This window comes from Lygodium microphyllum, chromosome 27, assembly GCF_053477565.2.
Source record: "Lygodium microphyllum isolate KBCC chromosome 27, Lygodium_microphyllum_v1.1.10, whole genome shotgun sequence".
Taxonomy (NCBI): Eukaryota; Viridiplantae; Streptophyta; class Polypodiopsida; order Schizaeales; family Lygodiaceae; genus Lygodium; species Lygodium microphyllum.
The window spans coordinates 25,436,759-25,458,252 of record NC_141161.1 but is presented as its reverse complement, the minus strand read 5'-3'; the positions used below and the strand labels follow the sequence as shown (position 1 = coordinate 25,458,252).

General features: G+C 38.3%; 1 protein-coding gene across 1 annotated transcript; it reads left to right on the top strand.

Annotated features, from left to right (window-relative positions):
- The first annotated feature begins 18,297 nt into the window (after positions 1–18,297).
- On the top strand, positions 18,298–20,512 carry SRD2 (snRNA activating complex family protein). Its single transcript, XM_087669634.1, has one exon. The coding sequence runs from the start codon at positions 18,343–18,345 to the stop codon at positions 20,056–20,058; it is 1,716 nt and encodes a 571-aa protein (XP_087525760.1). The 5' UTR covers positions 18,298–18,342; the 3' UTR covers positions 20,059–20,512.
- The last annotated feature ends 982 nt before the right edge of the window (positions 20,513–21,494 follow it).

The following is a 21,494-nucleotide window of genomic DNA, read 5'->3' as shown; positions in this document are numbered from 1 at the left end:
TGAAGACATGGTTGCAATTGCATCAAATGGCTTGGGGCTGAATATAAATCTTTTGATACTTCCATATTTGTGCGGGCTAAAATCCCAAATTTTAATGATCTTGTGGAATTTCTCATTCATGAGGAAGTCAAACTAGGATTGGCTACTAGTTATAACAGCTCTAAGAGCAAGGATGCTGTCTTTTACTCGAATCAACATGGACATGGCAACCATGGTAGGGGATTTTCTCATGCAGAGGAGCACCATAGAATATGTCTCATCGTAGTAATACCTAGTAGGGTTCAAATGCACAAGGAGGTGGCAATTTTAGAGCCAGGGGGAGATCTAGCCCTAGGGGCAAAGGCTCTTGGCAGCCAGAGTGTGTCTCTGACAAATCCTAACAAGGATAAGGATTGCCATTATTGTGGCAAGTACGGACACATTGCCAAGGACTATTGGAAGAAGCAGGGAAATCAGAAGGGCAAGTAGCATGGACATTATGCATCGTCTAGCTATACAGAGGATGATTCTACAGATCGCTTGCTTGCCATGACTTACATGCAAAATAGGGCTGCTAAGAAGTCAAATGTAAATGATGTTTGGTATATTGATTTGAGAGCATCGAATCATATGACACCTCATGGTGATTGGTTCACAAATATGGTGCCTGACTAGAATGGCTATGTATGCATAGGCAACAATACGCAGCATAGCATTGAGAACAAAGGCATAGTACCTCTGGTAATTCATAATGGCAAGAAGAAGAACCTACATGATATGTTGCATGTCCCATCCATTATGAAGAATTTTTGGATGTTCAATTAGATGCCACTTTACCATAGCTGAAATTAGCAATGTTTGCTCATGGTTCAAGCACAGTTAAAGACCTAGAAATATGGCATAAGAGAGTGGGGCATGTAAATATTCAGCAGCTACAATTGATGCACAAGAGACAGCTTATTACTGGCTTACTGAATTTTACCTACATTGATCTTAGTCACGTATGTGATGCATGTCAATTTGGTAAACAGTCACAATTGCCTTTTTGGTTCATCGTCCACTGACACCACTATGTCAATGAGGGGAAGATATGACATGATGGAAAGCAAAGGGAAAGAAAAAGTATTTGATGATACACCTAGCATGATGACTTCAAGCTATGGCTCGGTTGATAGTCTTGATAGTGAACTTGGTATTCCTACTATGTGTATGCTTGGTACTTGGTAGAATAGGTGCATTCCGCCTCATGAGAGGGGGGAATCTAGTAGTGCACCATAGCTCAGACGCTTGCGGAGGGTTAGGTATCCTCTGGATAGACTGACTTATAGTGGTTACTCTATGAAGCATTATGCTTATATGACAAAGGTCATGGAGATTGAAGAACCTACCACTTATGCTGAAGTAGTGATGGATAAGAATTGGTGCACAACCATGGATGAGGAAATGGCTGCCTTGGCTGAAAATAGCACTTGGGATCTTGTTCCACTGCCAAATGAGAAAAAGACCATTGGTTGCAAACGGGTTTATAAGATTAAATGCAAGTTGAATGGCAGTGTAGAGAGGTACAAAGCCAGGCTAGTCGCTAAGGGATATGCTCAGCAATATGGTCTAGACTACAAAGAAACTTTCAACCCTATTGCCAAGATTGCAACTATACGAACAGTGACTGCATTGGTTGCTGCAAGGGTTGGAAATTGTAGCAAATGGATGTTAATAATGCTTTCCTCAATGGTGACTTGGAAGAGGATGTTTACATGGATCAGCCTGAAGGGTATTGCACACCCTAAGTTTCCGCACCATGTCTGTAAGCCAAAGAAAGCTTTGTATGGGCTGAAATAGGTTCCTAGAGCATGGCATGCAAGGATCAACAGTTACTTGCAAAGTTTGGGTTTCACTATTGGCATGGCTGATCATAGTCTATTCATGAAAAAGACATTGGTAGTGCCAATTATTTATGTGAATGATATGATAATCACAGGTGATGATGACTTTGTAACACAGAATGTCATGAGTACGCTTAAATTTGAATTTGATATGAAGGATTTATGTGAGGTGAAATTTTTCTTGGGTATTGAAGTGATAAAGGCAGATAATGGTTTATGGCTGATGCAAAACCACTATGCCATGGAAATGCTGAAAAAATATGGCATGGCTGAATGTAAATTGCTTGATATACCTCTAGATCAGAATGTTAAGCTAGAGATAAATACTGGAGCTGAAATTGATGATGTCACTATGTACACGCAGATGGTTGGAAGCTTGATCTACTTGACCATCAGAAGACCTGATTTGAGTTATGTTGGTGGGCTCATAAGTCAATTCATGCAGAAGCCCAAAAAGCCATGCTTGGATGTTGTTAGACGGATTATGCGGTATGTAAAGTCCATTGTAGATCATGGCTATTCTATGAGAAGGATAAGGCCCTGAAACTCATTAGTTACACTGATGTGGATTGGCTAGGATGCTCATATGATCGTAGGTCTATGAGTAGCTATGCCTTTAGCTTTGGAAGTGGGATGATTAGCTGGAGTAGCAAGAAGCAACCGACTATTGCATTGTCTAGTATTGAGGCAGAGTACAGAGCTGTTGCTTTGTCAGCCTGTGAAATTGCATGGTTGCTTAAGCTGATGGCTCATTTGGATATGCAGGTGGATGCTCCATTGAATTTATTTTGTGACAATCTTAGTAGCGTACTTATGGCAACAAACCCAGTTTACCATGCTAGAACAAAGCATATTGAGATACACTACCATTTCATTCGTGAGATGGTTCTTGTAGGAAAAGTGGATCTTATGCATGTGAAGACAGATGAGCAGGTAGCAGATATCTTTACCAAGTCTTTAGGTAAAGATAAGTTCACTGGATTCTGATAGCTACTTGGTGTATAGGTGTTATCTTGAGCTTGAGGGGAAGTGTTAAGACTTCAAGCTCTGTCGATCTGTCTATGTGTGTTACTGATAGTCTAATTGTATATCTAGCTATACACAGCAAGTGTGGGACATTTAATAAGTCGGTGGTCTCTCGCCTAACCACATCTAGTACATTGACTAGATGACATAGTTGTAACTATTCTGCTCTACTAGTTACTTGAGTGAATAATGATAGAAATGGGATGAGCTGACTGCTCACTCTCTATTGCTCCAAACCTACTATGTCATTTAACACTCATCATTGTCCATTTTCTCTATGTCTCAACAAACATTACACTTCTCTCGCTCAAATCATCAGTTCCTCTCTTTCTTCCTGTCCCTCCCTTTGTATTTTTGTTTAGTTATCTTTTTGCTTCTCCATCCTTGGAGAGATATATGTCCCTTTTTTGCTCTTGGATACCAAAGAAAAAGTACAAGTTCCCAAGTCTTAGATGATCCCAATTAAAGATATCATTGGATTAGATTTAACGAATTGATGAACTCAAAAGCTTGGTTGCATAGGTAGATACTAGGCATTGCGCACCTAATTGTGGCACAAGGCCAATGCTTCGCATTGAGGGTCGAACAAGCGAACCAATGGGCAAGCCAACATCCATCTCTCTCTCTCTCTCTCTCTCTCTCTCTCTCTCTCTCTCTCTCTCTCTCTCTCTCTCTCTCTCTCTCTCTCTCTCTCTCTCTCTCTCTCTCTCTCTCTCTCTCTCTCTCTCTCTCTCTCTCTCTCTCTCTCTCTCTCTCAAACTATGCCAATAAGGAAGCCAACCACGAGAGATACAAGCAATGGGCAAGAATCAATATGTAGGTGCACAAGATGGCACACAAGAGAAGTGGACAAGATTTTTGGATATTTATTCTTGAAATCCTAATTACTATGCGATGGATGTATCGCAATGTCATGCCTAGATTGTGGTAGGAAAATCTTTTCCAAGAATAATATGAGCTTTCAAACTACTCAAATAATGTATTCCCTTCCTATTGATGTAAAGATTTATTTTTATCCATCTGTTTATCTCCTTGATAAATAAAAATAGTATATATTTTTTTAATTAAAAATTAAAACTCTCTTTTGAAGTATAAACCCTTATCATTGTCGGAAGGACAAGTAATACATAATTTCCCTCCTAAATTAATGAGGTAGAGTAAGCAAGTGAACATCTTTTTCTTTTTGAACATGGTTGGAAAGAAAATTGATCATAAATTTGTATAATTCATAGAACATCACCCCGAATTTCAATACTTTGAAAGCCCAAGAGAAGAAATTTCTTCTCAAGCAGTACAAGCCAGCAAAGTTTGATGGTAAAGGAAGGGACATTCCAACTGAAGCAGAAACATGGATAGAATCTATGGAAGCCTATTTCACTGCTGCAAGGACTGCACTGTCAAATCAAGCCATGATTGCCAAAATAAAACTCACAAGAGATGCCCGTCTTTGGTGGAAACAATAGTGCAAGGACCAAAGAACTTCCAAAAAAGTGCTATCACATGGGACAAGATTAAGGACACTATGTGTGGGAGATATCTTTCACCCACAAATCAAGTCTAGAAGATGAACGAGTTCTTCAATCTAAAGCAATTAAGCCTAAGCCTAGAAGTCTACTACTCCAAATTCATAACACTTCTAAACTATGAATCGACGATGGATGTTTCACAACAAGTATCCAAATTTTGCAATGGTCTAAATCCACCCTTGAATATGCGTCTTGAATCAATGAGACCGTCGGATTTACAAGATGCATTGATTCGAGCAACTCCAATAGTTTAGGAGATTGAACAAAGGCCAAGAAATGTAAAAATTTGGAGCAAAAACAATCAAAATAAGGGCAACTTCCAAGGTTACGCAAAAAAAGCCCAAGGACAATACCAACCAAACAATACAAAAAAGGCCAAATCAAATGTAGTGGGAAGCTTTATACCCATAGGAAGGAGAAATGAGACTCCAAGGTACTTCTATTGCAAGGAACCATGACATTTCAAGAGGCAATGTTTGAAGCTTTGGCCAAGGTCAATTTTGAGGGCAAAGCCAAGATGCTAGGGGAAAGATTGCTAGAATAAACCTAAAGGAGATCAGTAATGATAAAGATCCCACAATGGAATCCGATATGAATGAGCTAGAGTACACACCACTCTCAATAAGAAGGGTCTAGATCGCCAATTCTTAGTAATTCAAACACTAGCAAATTATCAAGGTAAACCCTTTCTAATTTTAATCAATTGTGGAAGTACCTACTCTTTCATATTACCAAAATATGCAAAAAGGCTAGGCATAAACACTATTCTCATACCTAGAATGTTTTTGGAATTAGCAAATGGCAAAGAAGTTATATCAGCACAACAAACTAGCAAGGTAGAATTTAGCTTAAGTGGCAATTCTTCCAAAATGAATTTCCGAATTATGAACCTCGAGGCTTATGAGTACTTGCTAGGAATAGATTGGCTAATTCCAAATAATGCCCATATCCATTGCGGAAAGGGACACATCACATTCCATAACTCAAAGGGAGAACAAGTAACCACTCAAGGAGAAGCAAGAAACCCTAGGGTTCAACTAGCTAAAGTTTTTCGAGTAGTAAAACGGTTGAAGACAGGATTATCTGTCTATCTAATTAAACTCAACAAGGCTGAGCAGGATAATGAAGCCAAGGATCAACCATCTTGGCTAAAAGAATATGTGGATGTTTTTTCAGAAGACCTGACAGAGCTTCCACCAACAAGGGAAGTAGATCATGAAATTCAACTCATTCCAAGTGCTGCCCCCATGCCACAAACAACCTTATTGAATGTCAATTCCTGAAGCCATTGAGATGAAAGAACAACTCAAGTAGCTATTAGACCACGGATACATCTGGCCAATTAATTCACCATGGAGAGCCCCGGTTTTATTTCAGAAAAAGAAAGATGGAACACTCCTCCTTTGTATCGATTACCGTGTTAAACCAGGTGACAATGAAAAAAATATATCCAATTCTCGAGATAGATGAGTTGCTTGATTGACTCCAGGGACAAAGGTATTTTCAAATATCGATCCAAATCAGGATATTATCAAATAAGAATTAGGAAGAAAGATATCGCTAAAACAGCTTTTAACACAAAGTATGGTCATTGTGAGTTTATTGTGATGTCGTTTGGGTTAACGAATGCTCATGCCACCTTCAATAGGTTGATGCAAGACATTTTCCGACCCTACCTTGATGACTTTTCCATCATCTTCTTTGATGATATCTTAATATATTCCAAGAGTGAAGAAGACCATGAACCACATCTATGAACAGTTCTTGAAACAATGAGGGCCCACAAATTGTATGTTAAAAAGAAGAAATGTGATTTCTTTAAGAATTAGATTGAATATCTAGGATTCATAGTATCGACAAATGGCATTTCAATGGATCCTGCCAAAATCCAAGATGTAAAAGACTGGCCACCCCCAACAATGGTCAAGGAAGTGCGAAGCTTTCTAAGGCTAACAGGTGGGTATAGAATCTTCATTAAAGACTATGCCTCAATTGTTGCACCTCTCACCGACCTTCTCAAAAAGCAGGTCTCCATTACAATGATGTTCACCGAACAATCTAGCTTTGAGAAGCTTAAGCAAAGTTTGGTAACCGCCCCTATCTTAAGGCTACCGGAACTTAGCAAAGAATTCAAAGTCATAACTGACGCAAGCTCTCTTGCTTTGGGTTGTGTGCTTATGCAAGAAGGATATCCAATAGCCTATGCTTTAAGAAAATTAAAGATCCATGAAAGAAATTATGCCACGCACGACCTAGAACTACTTGCTATAATTCATGTCTTTAAACTATGGATACATTACCCGCTTGGTAATAGGTTTTCTCTAGTCACTAATCATAAAATCCTAAAGTGGATTTTTACTCAGCCAGATCTCAATATGAGACAACACCGATGGATTGAGACCTTGCAAGAATTTGACTTTGAAATTAAGTATAGACCAGGCAAGGAGAATGTGATTGTAGATGCCCTAAGTCGTAAATCATTCCTTAATGCTCTAATCCTAAAAGAACCCTCTAGGGTTGGAACTCTTGCCACAATGATTTCAATGCCCAATAACCCTCTCATAGAAATGGCTAAAGCAAAGGCAACGAAGGATCCAAGCTATTAGAACTTGTTAAGAGAAATTTTCGTCAAGGATTCAAGTCCAAAACTCAAGACTAAGTATCAATATTTTTCCATAAACTAGGAGCTTGCCTATTAAGGAGGATAAGACTACGTATTCTTGCAAGTTAGGAACTCAAAAGGAAAATACTTTGGGAAGCTCACAATTCCCCATTTTCAGTCCATCCTAGTTATGCTAAGACTCTTAATACAGCCAGAAGAAGCTTCTACTAGGAAAGACTCAAGGGGTGATGTACTCAAGTATGTCACCAAATGTCTAAACTGTCAACGAATTAAGGCCGAGCGTGTTAAGTTTCCAAGAAAGCTCCAGCCACTTGACATCCCTCAAATGAAATGGGAGTATACCAGCATGGCCTTCATAGTTGGATTACCCCTAGTACGAGGATATAACTCCATAATGGTAATAATTGATATGCTAACAAAATTTACACACCTTATTCCTGTAAAAACCAGTTACAAGGCTTTCGATATCGCCAAGCTTTTAATTAAGGAAAATGTCAAGTTACATGGATTACCCCAAAGAATCATTAGCGACCGCGATTCTCTCTTCACCTCAAACTTTTGGAAGAGTTTGTTCGAAGCTCTAGGAACCCAGCTCTGGTGCTTTAGTACTGCTTACCATCCCCAAATCGATGGTCAAATAGAGCGGCTCAACCAAGTTATTGAGGACATATTGAGAGCTCACTGTAATAGGGAACCCAAACAGTGGATCTAATACCTACCCTTAGTTGAAATTTCCTACAATGCATCATACCATCAAAGTATTCAAATGACTCCTTTTCAGGCACTATATGGGCAAGATTGTCTTACACCATTAAATTTTTCTAATCCTACCCTATGGGTAGAAGCATCTAGGTAAATGCTAGAAGAAATGGATTAGCAAGTGAAAGCTATACGGCAAAATATTTAAGGTGCCAAGGATCGATAGAAGGCATATGCCAATCAATGAAGGCAAGAACGCATCTTCAAAGAAGGTGGCATGGTTTTCACACGAGTTCGCCCAAAGAAAAGTTCCTTATCTTTGGGGGAATTCAAGAAGCTAAGTCCTAGGTATTGTGGGCCATATAAGGTACTAAAGTGTCTAGGGCCAAATGCCTACAAGCTGCAACTCCCTAGTAACTTGAAAATACATAATGTATTTCATGTCAATCTATTGAAAGCTTATGTTCCTAACCTAGACCATGTACTTAACAACCAACAAATTGTAATGCCAAGTCAAGGAGTCCTCGAACTTCAACCAAAAAAGATACTTGACACACAAGAGAAGACTGAAAGAAGCAAAACCCTTAGAAAATATCTCGTTCAGTGGAAGGACTACCCTAAAGAAGATGTCACTTGGATTGACCATGAATCACTATGTAACCAATATCCCCAATTTCATTCGAGATGAGGACATCTCGATTCCTCTAAGGGGGAGAGGATGTGATATCCAGACTTTAATTTAAAATCTTCCAACTTCTTATAGAATGGACTTGAAAAACTCTAAAATCATTAAATAGACAAGATCTCGAGCAAAAAGACCCAAGGATTGTAACCTGGCATTTTCCCGAATTAACAAAGATTGTAGCCATCCATCACGGAAGTGATCACGTGAATGAGAATTAGGAGCCATAAGTCGAATACATTTTAAACTTGGCAAATCAAGCAAGTTACAAATGCTTTAAGCTTTGGAAGCTTAAAAATATTAAGAGTGTGAAAATAAAAGAAGAAGACGATGTCGATCAGGTCACCCCCCTCTTTTTATGGAAAAAAATGGCACAACAAACCCCCAATCTTGACATCTCTAATCCTAAACTAAAAAGCCTAAATTCACCATCAGTAATTCAGCAATCAACTCTAGCAATCTCCCCCTCTTTTCAATTCAACGAGAGGCTTGGAATAAAGCAAGATCATCCGAGAGCCATGTGAATTAGTCATGGCATCTTTGACAATCTCTCTCGACCTTAAAGATCAAATCGCCAACATCAGATTGCATCTTGGAAGCTTCAAATTGTTGATTTTGCCAAGATCCCCTCCATAAAGAGCTCTTATTATTAGCCACAACCCTTCTTCTCCAATTTAACTATAAGCAAGAGGCATGGGAAGCCATTGAGAGCAATTCGAGCAAGAGGGAAGAGGCCCTTCTCAGGAAATAGCTAGCTGGCCTTTATCCCATGAACAGACAACTGAAGCTACATGCGTAAAGTAAGATTTTATTCAATTCCTACATATAATCTCTTTGAGAAATTCTTAACCACAAATTCCAAGGGGTAACTTGGGTCTGTACAAGATGAACCTAAGCAAGTACAAGGAAGGTAATATGTCCGTAAAAGATTTAATATTTTTTATTTTTGTGTTGATCAAACGAAATCTGTGATGGGTAATCACAGACGCTAATCCTCGGTATATAAGAGACCTTGAGATGAAATTGCCAAAGGATACTGTTCGTAATTAAACTAACCAAGATTTTCTTTTATTGCAGGCAAAGACCCACAAAACTCTGAGGGAGTTATCCTCAAGTATGAAATTCTTGCTTAAACTCAGTCCAAACTAATCCCCAAGGAAGAGGAAGTCTAGGAAGACTATTGGAAGGTATTGCCCCTTATGCTTATTTGTTTCAAAGTTATTTTGCCACTTATGCTGATTTGTCTCGAAGTTATTTTTCCACTTATGCTAATTTGTCCCGATATTATTAAATTTTAGAAAGAAAAGATTTGTCTTGGAAACAAACCTATTAGAAGTTTAAATATAATGCATTCAAAATAAATATGTTTGTGATTGCAAGCTAGGTACTGATCTTTTCTAAAATCATCAAGCTAAAAGAGGGATGACTGAGTACAAATCGCTAGACTGAGGCAATATTCTAGTGAGCACAAAACACCAACTGAGATAATGTTCCTAATGGCGCTAGACCTCCCCAAGGACAGTGCGAATAAAACCTACTCCAAGGGATTTTTCTATTTTGTTTCACGTTAGTAAGAATAGACCGATCATGACGCGAAAGGTCTTGTCGTAGGGAACTCTACTCGGTAGGAGGAGGTGAGGATACTAGGGGGCTTTGGTCACAAACTCCTTAGGCTCTTACAAATTCCAACTGCCCTTCAATTTCCAGACTGTGTCCTAGAAGTTCCAATACTAGTTGGGGAAAGGAACTTGGAGAGAATAATACTTTGAACAAAAAATGTTGTAAAGGTCTTTTTTAAAAAAGGATTTATTAATAAGGAATTGCTTTACTCTATTTTTGTGTCGTGAATTAAAGGCGTGTAACGAATTTGTATCAGGAGATAATTCAAAGAAGTTATTTTTATATGTTAAACCTAAGGTGGTACATAATTAGATAACTAAAACTACTCTCTCAAGGGAAGTGGGAGGATGGTGGATCCAGACCTATGGTTGGGTGGTCTCGGTAAGCCAAGAGCTTTCCTAAGAAGGAACAAAAAATGCACTTGATGGATGATTAGAAACCAGAAAGCCTAGCTCGCATCACTTTAGAATCCGCTAATACTAATTAGCTGCTAGTAATAGATTTGACCTGAAAAACTCAAGTCAATCCTTGTGGGAGTGGCCATAACTCCCACTGCGGGGTAGACTCAAGCGAGCCTAGTTAGCAAACTCCGAGGCTTTTCTCAAAATCCCGGACGGTGCTTCTTAGGACATCTCTTGATGTGCTACTAAGAACATATCGCCAAGGAAGGCTCGAGTAGCATGTTATGTTCATTCCTCAATTCTTCATCTTCTGCTTAAGCTAAGTCCATAGCCAAAATTGCTATACTTACTTCCCCTACTATTGACTAGACAACCTTTTCAGAGAAAAAATTGAAGAAATGATGGACTCCCCTCTCTAGGACTCCTACATGTGGCACTTACAATGTGCACTCTATAATGTAAAAGACAAGGAAATTGATGATCAAGAAATGGATTACATTCTCTCTTCGATATTCAACAAATTTATGTGCCACAAATTCTTGCAAGCACTAATGTGTCTATGGATTCTAACGATGAAGAAATTTTCATGCAACCTAAGTTCATGCATGCTACACATGATTCAAAAGCAGGACCCTCCTCATAAGTAGGACCTTCTTCTTCATCAAGCTTACCTCTAGACTGCATTATCAAAACCACAACATTTCCACTGAGAAGGAGGTATGCTAAACCTACAAAACAAGAGCTAGATAAATATATTAAAATGATCCAATTTTTAAATCAGTGGTTTGACGAAGACTACATAAAAGCATTTGATGAAGCTAAAAGACTTGCGATCAAAATGGTGATTGAATGAGAAGATAAACGACTCCAGTATCTATGCCTCTCAAAATCAACCATCGGCATGAACAAAAAGATGATATTGGGAGGTATGTATAGAACAAGTATGATTCTAGACTTGTGGGTGACTACATAGAACATACTCCTACTTATTATATTCCTACATGGTATATTATGGATAATAATGCCTAGCAATAGCTTATCTACAACATCTCTTCTTCAATTGAAGATGATGATAGCATCATAGATGGCACCTTTGCACCCATCAACCCTCATCGCACCTCAGATGAAGATCATGAGTATATTAATGCACACTTGTATACCTCTGGCAGGCTTAATGCCCATTCTAGTAAAATTGGTGATGATGAGAAACTAAAACTAGATAGAATGGGAGTATGTGCCAAAGTTGAAAACTCTCCTACTTGTTCCATTGATGGAAAAACTCTTGATGAAATCAAAACGCTCATATACATTATGTATTCATATGTTGGACAAAACTTGCTTGGCAAACCCAATGCTAACATGTTAGATATTCTCAATGTTATGACTCATGGTTTTGTAGGTGGATTAAGGCAATGGTAGACCTCTATACATCCGTAGATTAAAGCAATGATTATATCACAGCTAGACCTAGTAACCTTGTTCTTTGAGTTATTGTTAGGAGAACTTGTTGGCAATAAAGTTGATGAAGTAATGGAGACAAGACAAGCTTTATTTAAAGCTAAAATCTGTGACCCTCACAAGTACAAGGAGTATTTGATCTACATGTGTGACCTTCTCTATGAAGACATGGGTGCTCATGACAGTAGCATGAAGGAGTAGTTGGTAGCTCTTTCCTTGAACCTATCCCATTTGACTGCAATTAGAAGATGCAAGTTAAAAATAGAGATTTTAATGATAGTGTAGGCCAAATTATTCAAACAATAGAACAAACCATCAAAGAAGTCTATCATCGACAAAAGTTGATCGCCATACAATAAAAGCTCCCTAGTGAGGTATGCAAACATGCATTAAAGTTTTATAAGGACTTTGGGTGTACAAATGTAATTGCTCTCCTTGGGATTCATCTAAATCTAGATGATGTAGATCTTACTTCAATAGACACCACATATACTATGATCAATCTTCCCACCATCATAAGAGATGCAACAATAGATGCTCCTATAATATGTATAATAATTAGTCCATGTCAAATAAAAAGATTTCAGGAAAGCATCAATCAAAGGATGTGGTGTTATATTTGTGAAAGCCCAAACCACTTGGCAAACAAGTGCCCACAAAAAGGCAAAGAACAATCCAAATTGATGGGAAATAGAAGGTGAATATTCGTTACTACTTTTCTGACGATTTTTCTTCCGACAGTAGCAGTGTCTATTCCTTATATGAGGATAATGATTTGGATTACCAACCCTCAGATACTATGTTTGAATGGTCTAGTAATTATGATTGGTCTTCAAACTTAGCATCAAGAGTTTCAGAATAGTCTCTTAATGACTCAAAACTCTTAAGCTCAACTTCGGATTGGTTAGTATATTCCAGCAGTGTTTCTGATGAGTATGCATCTAATTATGAAGCTTACTCCTTGTTTGATGCAAGTAAAGATTCTTATGGTAACATAGCTAGTAATATTTCTTTCCATTACATTTTCTCTATTTCTCATTAGGGAAGAAAATCAGAGTGATGATGATAAAGACTTGGATGAAATTCAGACAATCAATGCACATGATTTCTCCTCCTTCAAGAAAAGAAAAGTATCTAAGGTATTGCATAAACTCCCTACTACCCTTCCTCAGTCCCTTAAATTTTGTACTAGTGACACTAGTCCTATGCTTTCCACCATGAAGACAATCAATTGGATTAGAGCTATGGGTAAATCTCACAAGTATAGACTCAATGTGAATGCTCTTGAAGGTGGTGGCTCCATTCCAACAATATGTGTCAAACTCCACTCCTCAAGCAAGTTCAACTTGTTTGTGGATAGTTTAGTGGACACAAGATCAAGTTTATGTGGTGGAACACGGTAGTCCCATTATAGTGGAACTATCTAATAATAAGAAAATCACTCTTTCCACTATAACCAAAGTGTTTCTTTACTTGGGAAAATCAAACTCCCTATAGGGATCCACTCGATGAAATAGATGTGGTATGATTTGCTTCTTAGTGTTGATGTACTCTAATATTTACTCCCATATACTTTTTGAGTTGAACATATCTCATCCTCCTACTTGGGGAAAAGACTAGCATTCCTTTGCTAGAAAAAGTTGGTCGAAGCATTTACACTATTTCTTGGTCTTCTTCTCAAACCAAAGTGAAACACACACAAAATTTGCATCAATTGGAATTGCAAAATCATTAGGTAGAAATCCAAAAGATTCAAGCTTGAAAGCTTTTATGTCTAAAGATTTGCTATTATTCAAAGAGAAATGCTAGAAGTTTGCCATCTCACTACCGCTCAAGGATAACACCGTGCCTACCAAAGTAGTTCATAAAGGGTATGAAAGAGGAAGATCTAGAGTTGTGCAAACAAGAAATTGCTTATCTATTGCAAAAGGGGTTAATTGAGCCCACTAAATCTCCTTGATCATGCTAAGTTTTTTATGTGAATAAACATTCTGAACAAAAAAGAGGAAGAAAGAGATTGGTCATCAACTACAAACGGAACAAATATTTAGTTGGCCATGGTCATCCAATTCCTATTAAAGATCTTCTTATCAAAAGAATTGGCAAAGCTAAAACCTTTAGTAAGTTTGACCTAAAATTAGGCTTTTGACAATTACCAATTCTTGCTACATATAGGTTTAAAATAGTAATCCGTGCTCCCATGGACAGTATCAAGGGACAATCCTTCCTTTTGGTATCAAAACGGCTTTTCAAGAATGGACAGACTCTATCTTTTCTAAGTTTTCAATTTTTCTTAAAGTAAGTTGATGATATCTTAGTATTTTTTGAAATAGTTGAATAACATCTTGGCCATCTCATGCTTTTCATGCAACCCGTAGAGGATGCAAGCATGGTGTTACCACCTACCAAATCCATTTTATTTGTAAATAAAGTAAAATTTTTAGGTTTGCAAATCCATCATGGCATGACAAAACTTCATGATCATGTTCTTAAAAAGATTTTAGAATTTTGTGACACCCTACCAAATGTAAAAATATTTCAACAACTCTTTTGATGCCTAAAATGGATCAATTTCTCTACCCCAAACCTAGCCTTGTATACTAGATATCTTTATCATTTACTTAGAAAAAATTAATTTGTATGGAAACCTCTTCATTTGATAGCCTTCACCAAATGAAATCCTTGATATAACAACTACCCCCTATTTACATCTTCCTACATGCTATCCTTTAATCATCTACATATATGCATCACACATTGGGTGGGGTGCTCTTCTCTATGAACAAATACCAACAAGCAATGTGCTAAAACAACTCCAAATATGCCAATATGATTCTGGCATCTTTCCCACAATGTGAAAGAATTTTCCATTCTATTAAAGAGAAATATTGGGAATAATTAAGGCAACCAAGACTTTTAGGATTTTTGTGGAATTTATGTCTTTCACTGTATGCATGGATCTACAATATGTGCATGGATATCTGATTAAAAAAGCACCCACGAAAATCAGCAACCAAAAGGATTCTTTGATGGTGTCTCTTTTTTTATGAGTTTGATGTTACTTTTGAATATATTCCTAGAAAAGATAATGTGCTAGCAGACCTATTTTCTCGAAGACTTGACTCATCATCCACTTAGCACGTGTACCTTTATGCAATGTACATTATTCCTCCTCCATTAACAAAATGTTGTATGACTCACACCACTCTCACCCTTTGTATCATATTCCACCTTTTATAATTCTATACAAGGGGCACCCTGGGTTCACAATTGTACCACCCATGGCATGTGCCTTTGATTGTGTGTTTGTGTGTGTGTGTGTGTGTGTGTGTGTGTGTGTGTGTGTGTGTGTGTGTGTGTGTGTGTGTGTGTGTGTGTGTGTGTGTGTGTGTGTGTGTGTGTGTGTGTGTGTGTGTGTGTGTGTGTGTGTGTGTGTGTGTGTGTGTGTGTGTGTGTGTGTGTGTGTGTGTGTGTGTGTGTGTGTGTGTGTGTGTGTGTGTGTGTGTGTGTGTGTGTGTGTGTGTGTGTGTGTGTGTGTGTGTGTGTGTGTGTGTGTGTGTGTGTGTGTGTGTGTGTGTGTGTGTGTGTGTGTGTGTGTGTGTGTGTGTGTGTGTGGCCACAACAAAACAAAATTGTTGAATGTCCTTGTATAATTGAACCCCCTCCTTTACACACAAATCTCAAGTTACCCATTTGAACACACTTGCACTCTTTGACATCCACATTGGCACACCCTAATTGCATTTCTTAAATCCTAAACCTGTCACACATCAATACATGTAGACTACTGCATGCACCCCACAAAACATAAAGCCACTTATATGTATACAAAACTGCACATGCAAACATACATGTGTGCAAGCACAATAAAAAATTTAATACCTTGTGTGTGTGTCTGTGCGCTTGCATACGTGTGTGTTCCCTACAATTTTCAACATACAAGCATACAAATATGTAAATGTAACACTTTTTAATCCCATGTATTATTCATTGATTTGGCATGCACAAGAAAGAGACCCCAAACATTTATGAGTTGTTTTCAAGCATTAGGTTTAGCAAGCTACAATATAGTATTTGAAGCTTTGCATATGTGTTAGGACCCACTATACACATTTACTAACACACATGCACATGCACATGCACATGCATGCATGTGTACACACACAAAAGAGGGAAGGAAAGAGGGACTAAGGGAGGTATTGCTAATGATCATACCAAATGATGTACTATGAATGGTCTAATTGCAAGAGTATATACACGGTTGCATTAGTAGTTACATACTATAAACATCTACTTGCATTGGATGTTTTTTTACTACCTTTCAAGAATTCTTCTAGGGAGTTGCATGCTTCTTCTAAAAAGATCTCATATGTATTAGCATACACATGTGCTTAACTAATGTACATTATTAGTTACCTTTACTCACACACATGCACACACACATACATACACATAGCAAAGGATGTACTGTTAACGGTCTAATTGCATGAGTAGTTACATACCATGAATATCCACTTACACTGGAGGTTTTTGTATTGCCTTTCAAGCTTTCCAGAGAGTTGCATGTTTCTTCTAAAAAGATCTCATCTAGTTTACCATATAGATATGCTTAACTAAAGCACATTATTAGTTATTTATGTTCTTCGATAATTTAAAAGTTTGAATGATAAGCTAGTCATTTGTGTTTTTTGTTTTTGAATATGAATGATCTAATAGTCATTTGTGTTTTTTATTTATGTATGCGAATAATCTAATATGATACTTTGATGCTTCATTTATTGTTTATGAGAAAATAATGAGTTAACGTGCATTTCATAACCATATGATATGGGGGGCAGGGGGTGCATCTATGCTATACGAGCACCTTGATACCTAGGCCAACATGGATCTGACATAAGTGTGCTATTTGTATGTTACAAGAAGCAAGTTTCAAATATCTAAGGTAGAATTAGTATGAAATGTGTTTTGTGAGTGTGCATATGTGTACGTGTGTTGGGAGGGGGAGAACGGGGGCGGGGGGGAGGCCACATCCCTACTTTACAAGCACCTTAACAACCAAGCATGCATTGGTGCTCAAAATACTAAAGAGTCGGGCCTCCCCAATCCACTTCCTTTTAGCTCCATGGTTTGATCCATGCCGCATCTGAGATGGTGTAATATTATACTTCCCTTTTTATCAATATAAAATCCGCATTATCAAAACACTAAAGAGCTTTAATTTATTTTTTTACAAACTTACAAGAGTTTATGAGCTTTGATTCAATACTATTTTGATATTTTGTTTTCTTTGTAAGCTTTGTATGCTAATAATTTGAAAGAAATTTTCAATATTTTTGTTATTCTCACAAACATGCATTATGTTGTCATTAGAAATAATAAGAGAGAGTGGTATGTTGTTTGCACATTGCAAGAAGTAAGTTTAGTGTTTGGGATATACTTAACGAGGAAGGTATTTAGAGAGAGAGAGAGAGAGAGAGAGAGAGAGAGAGAGAGAGAGAGAGAGAGAGAGAGGGTTAAACACCATCACTTTAGAGGTACCTTAATGACCTGTGCTTGTGTGAGTTGTAGCACAGAGTGTTGGTAGTACTAAGAGAGTGTTGGTAGTACTAAGAGTTACACCTCACTCAAGTCAAGAATAGTCAAGTCCTGACTCCATGCAAGGGCATCACAATGGTAGTCAAATCCTAGACAACAGTGAGAGAGAACCAAATCATGAGCTGCAAGAGGAGAAAGAAAGTGTTTGCTATGTTGCTCCTTGAGTAAATTTTTGACATGTTTGTTTGCTTCCTGAAGTCGATGTAGTCCATCCATTTTTAGAGAGACTACATTGATTGTGTGGATTCCGATTTCATCGCTTGTTAGTGGGTCCAAATGGTTCTCAAAGTCCAAGTCATACTTCCATGCTTACCTTTATCTTAACTTTGCCGACTCATTGAGGTTTATCAACCTTGATGTGTCAAGACTCTAGTTAGAAGATTATGGATTGTCATAAAACTATGTGTATATATACATGTGTGTGTGTGTGTGTGTGTGGAGGGTAAAGGAGCCAATTGTGAAAAAGATACCATAAATTAAACACTTTGAGCTAGCAAAAAAAGAGGAATATGTTGAGAATCTTGCTTAGGTAGGTATCACTCATTGATTTGCCAAAAAGTGTTACATCACTGGTCTTCAAATATACCTTTACCTCTTCAAATTATATTTTTAAAAATTTTAAAATTGTTTTTTAAAAAATAAAAAATAAATATTAAACTCGTTCAATTCTTCTTGATATCCCTTGTATACTCATATAATCAAATCTTGAAAAAACTGCAAAATGTAAAATCCCCTCCAAAAATACATATTTTTCTTAGGAGTTGTATAGTTGGCCCCCTTACCCTATATATATATATATAGAGAGAGAGAGAGAGAGAGAGAGGGAGAGGGAGAGGGAGAGAGGATTAGAATGGAGGAAGAAGAAGCTCCAATGGCTGTGGACGGAACAGCAGGAGGAGAAGACGAGGGCCAGAAGAAACCTAAAGTGGTGACCTTGCGGAAGAGGCCTCCCCATGTGCTGCCTCCATCCTCCTCCTTCTCTGCCTCCTCCGCCGCGCGAAAGGCCGCGACTGCCATCGCGGGTGCCCCCGGTGGTCCCCTGCTCGTGCCTGACTACATCTCGCCGCTCCTCAGCGTCCGGGAATTCAGAGACTCCTGCGTTTCCACGCTGCTGGACCTTCAAGCCGAGTTGAGCGACCCCTCCATTGATGGCGGCATAGATGATGATGATGTCCTCGTGGACGATCTCAAGATCAAATCCGACGAGGAGATCGTGAACCTCGTCTTGAAGGAGGTGCTGCAGCAGGCGGATGTGCAAGCAATAATTGCACGGTCGGGGCCGCAGGAATCAAGTCTCGGACAGGCCTCCATGAAGCAGGCCGATGTGCAAAGAATAACTGGACAGTCGAGGTTGCAGGAATTGAGTGTTCGGCAGGCCTCTGGTTGCAATCAGGAGAGCAATATGCAAGGTGCAGGGTGGCAAGAAAATGAGCAGGCCTCGGGTTGCAATCTGGATGGCAGTATCCAAGGTGCAGGAGGTGAGTCTATGCAAGAGAATGCCCCTGTTGGTTCATCTCCCCTGAGCAACAATAGCATTGACCCTTCTCGGTGCTCTGTTGGGAACAATGGTGAGAAATCTGTAGATAGTGGTTGTTCTGATGCCAATGGCCATGTCAATGCGGCCCCTATGTTTGTTAAAGCGGGGCCGGCTGATAAAAAATGCTCTGGTTTGAAGAGGAAATCCAAGAAAGATGCTAAAGCTTTAGCAATGAGCGAGCAGACTGTCATACAGAATGCACGCTCGCTTGCTGAGTCCCTTTCCACAAAGATAAGGATGGAAAGAGAGCAGTCAAAAGTGACTGCCTATTCTTGTTTGCAGTCTCTACAGCTAAAACATGAAAGAGGAGGGCCTGTTCAAACAGAAATTGACAAATGCATACCAGCAGCACACTTGATTGCCACCCCTTTCAGGGAAGATAAATTTGCAATCATTGAGCCTGCTGCACCTTTTGAGGTTGTCTTGTGGGTTCAAGTTTTACCCAAGAGTTTACCTTATCAGAAAAAGCAACAGAGGGAACAAGATTTCCTTGTTCTGGGTAGTCAGATGCTGACTGCTTTGAAAGACAAGATATGTTGTGCCACAGATTTCTACAATGATCTGCGCGATCCGAGTGCTATTGACTATAGCACTCCACTAATAGTCTCGATGAACAAAAAGGCTAAAGAGAGACTGGGTGGGAATGCTAAATGGCTTTCACAATACAGGAAAGCAGACATGGAATGCACACGATTTCTGGACATTGAGTGCCGCATCGGAATGCGGTATGTCTACTGTCACCAGGGTGATTGCAAACATGGCATCGTCATTCGCGATGTGCGATTAATACACAAGGAAGATGTGCAAAATGTGCCATCATATCCACTATTGCGTTCTTTACTTCGCCCACGATATCGGAAGTGCTCCATTTGTGGTATCTATTTACCAAAGAAGGTTACTTATGATGACAAATTGGCACCTTCAAGCCCTTGTTACTTCTGTGCCTGTTGCTATTATTTATTACACTACACCCAAGAGGGGACATTATTATATGATGATTTTACTGTCTATGATTATGATGAAGAATGAGGTTTTCCATGGTATGGGCAAAGGAGCCAACAGCTCAAAATGTTCTTTGAGACTTTGTTGCTGTGAGCTCCTTCACAGGTAATCATGCAATTGTAAAGCTCAACTGAAAGCAGTTTATACATTTACACATGCACCTTGTAAGAAGCAGCCTTGTGTCAGCGAATTAGCTAATTACCCTTTTGCACATACAAAGGCTGCATTGCAGTTTAAATTTTGGGGATTTTTCTTAGTCTCCAATTTAATAGAAGGGGGCAGTTTGTCAGTGGAATGACACACTAGATGGGGAGCAAAGCAATCGGAAGAGGAGTATTAGCATTGCCTAATTATAAGCTATGGACTTGTTGCTTAGTTTTGACTTAGATATAACTTGTTTGTTAAGTATGCTTTGTAACATCTCATATATAAACACTTTACATGAGATAATTGATATGAGAAGTAAATTTAGGTGGATTAATAGGTTACATTGAAATTGTAAAATAAAAAGGAGATATGACTAACAAGTTAATAGTTTAACTTGCATGAAGTCATTAGGGCCACTTGTAAAAATGGTGTCAAGACAACTATTAAGTTTTTACAAAAGCAAGTTGTCTTAAGATTTGGTGGTTGCATTGAGGTTAGGAGCTATCAGGAAACACATTGATATATCTTGTAAAGTTTTCAAAAACGCTGTACATGTGATAATTGATATAAGAAGTGGATTTTGGTGGATTGATAGGTTACATTGAAAGTGTAAAATAAAAAGGAGATAATAGTTTTGCAAAATGACTAGCGTTATAGTTTAACTTGTAAGAAGTAGTTAGAGCTTATCATGAATCGCGTAGTGGAAAGACTTGCTTCAGTTGCTGCGTCAAACACATACCATATACACGAGGAAGCTCACTCAAAAATACAATAAGAGAGATGAATGTCAAAACGTTTTTTTATTGGTTTATTCTTTTTCTTTGACACAATACAATGCGTATAAAGTATAGATAAGATAGAACATAAAGAAAAGTGGTCTACTAAGTCAAATAGTGCATAATTGACTACACTATTTGATTGGCGCTATAATTGTGTTGGTTGACACGCCAAGTGTAGACGTGCAGATTTATTTAATTAGGTGGTCTATCATTAATGTTCGCATATGTTAAGCCTGCCATCTCAATACTTTTCCTCAAGTTTAACTATATTTCTACAACTTTAAGCTTTAAAATTTTCAAAGCTTCTTTGCATCCAATACCTTTGTGAAAATATTAGTTATTTGATCCTATGTGTTGGCATATACTAAGTCAATCTTTCCTACAATTACTTTCTTTCTTATAAAGTGATAATGCATCTCAATGTTTTTTGTCTTAGCTTGAAATATTGGGTTTCTAACTAATTGTATGCTACTCTTATTGTCATAATGAATGACAACTAGACCATCTTCTTGCATATCCAAATCATCCAATAACTTT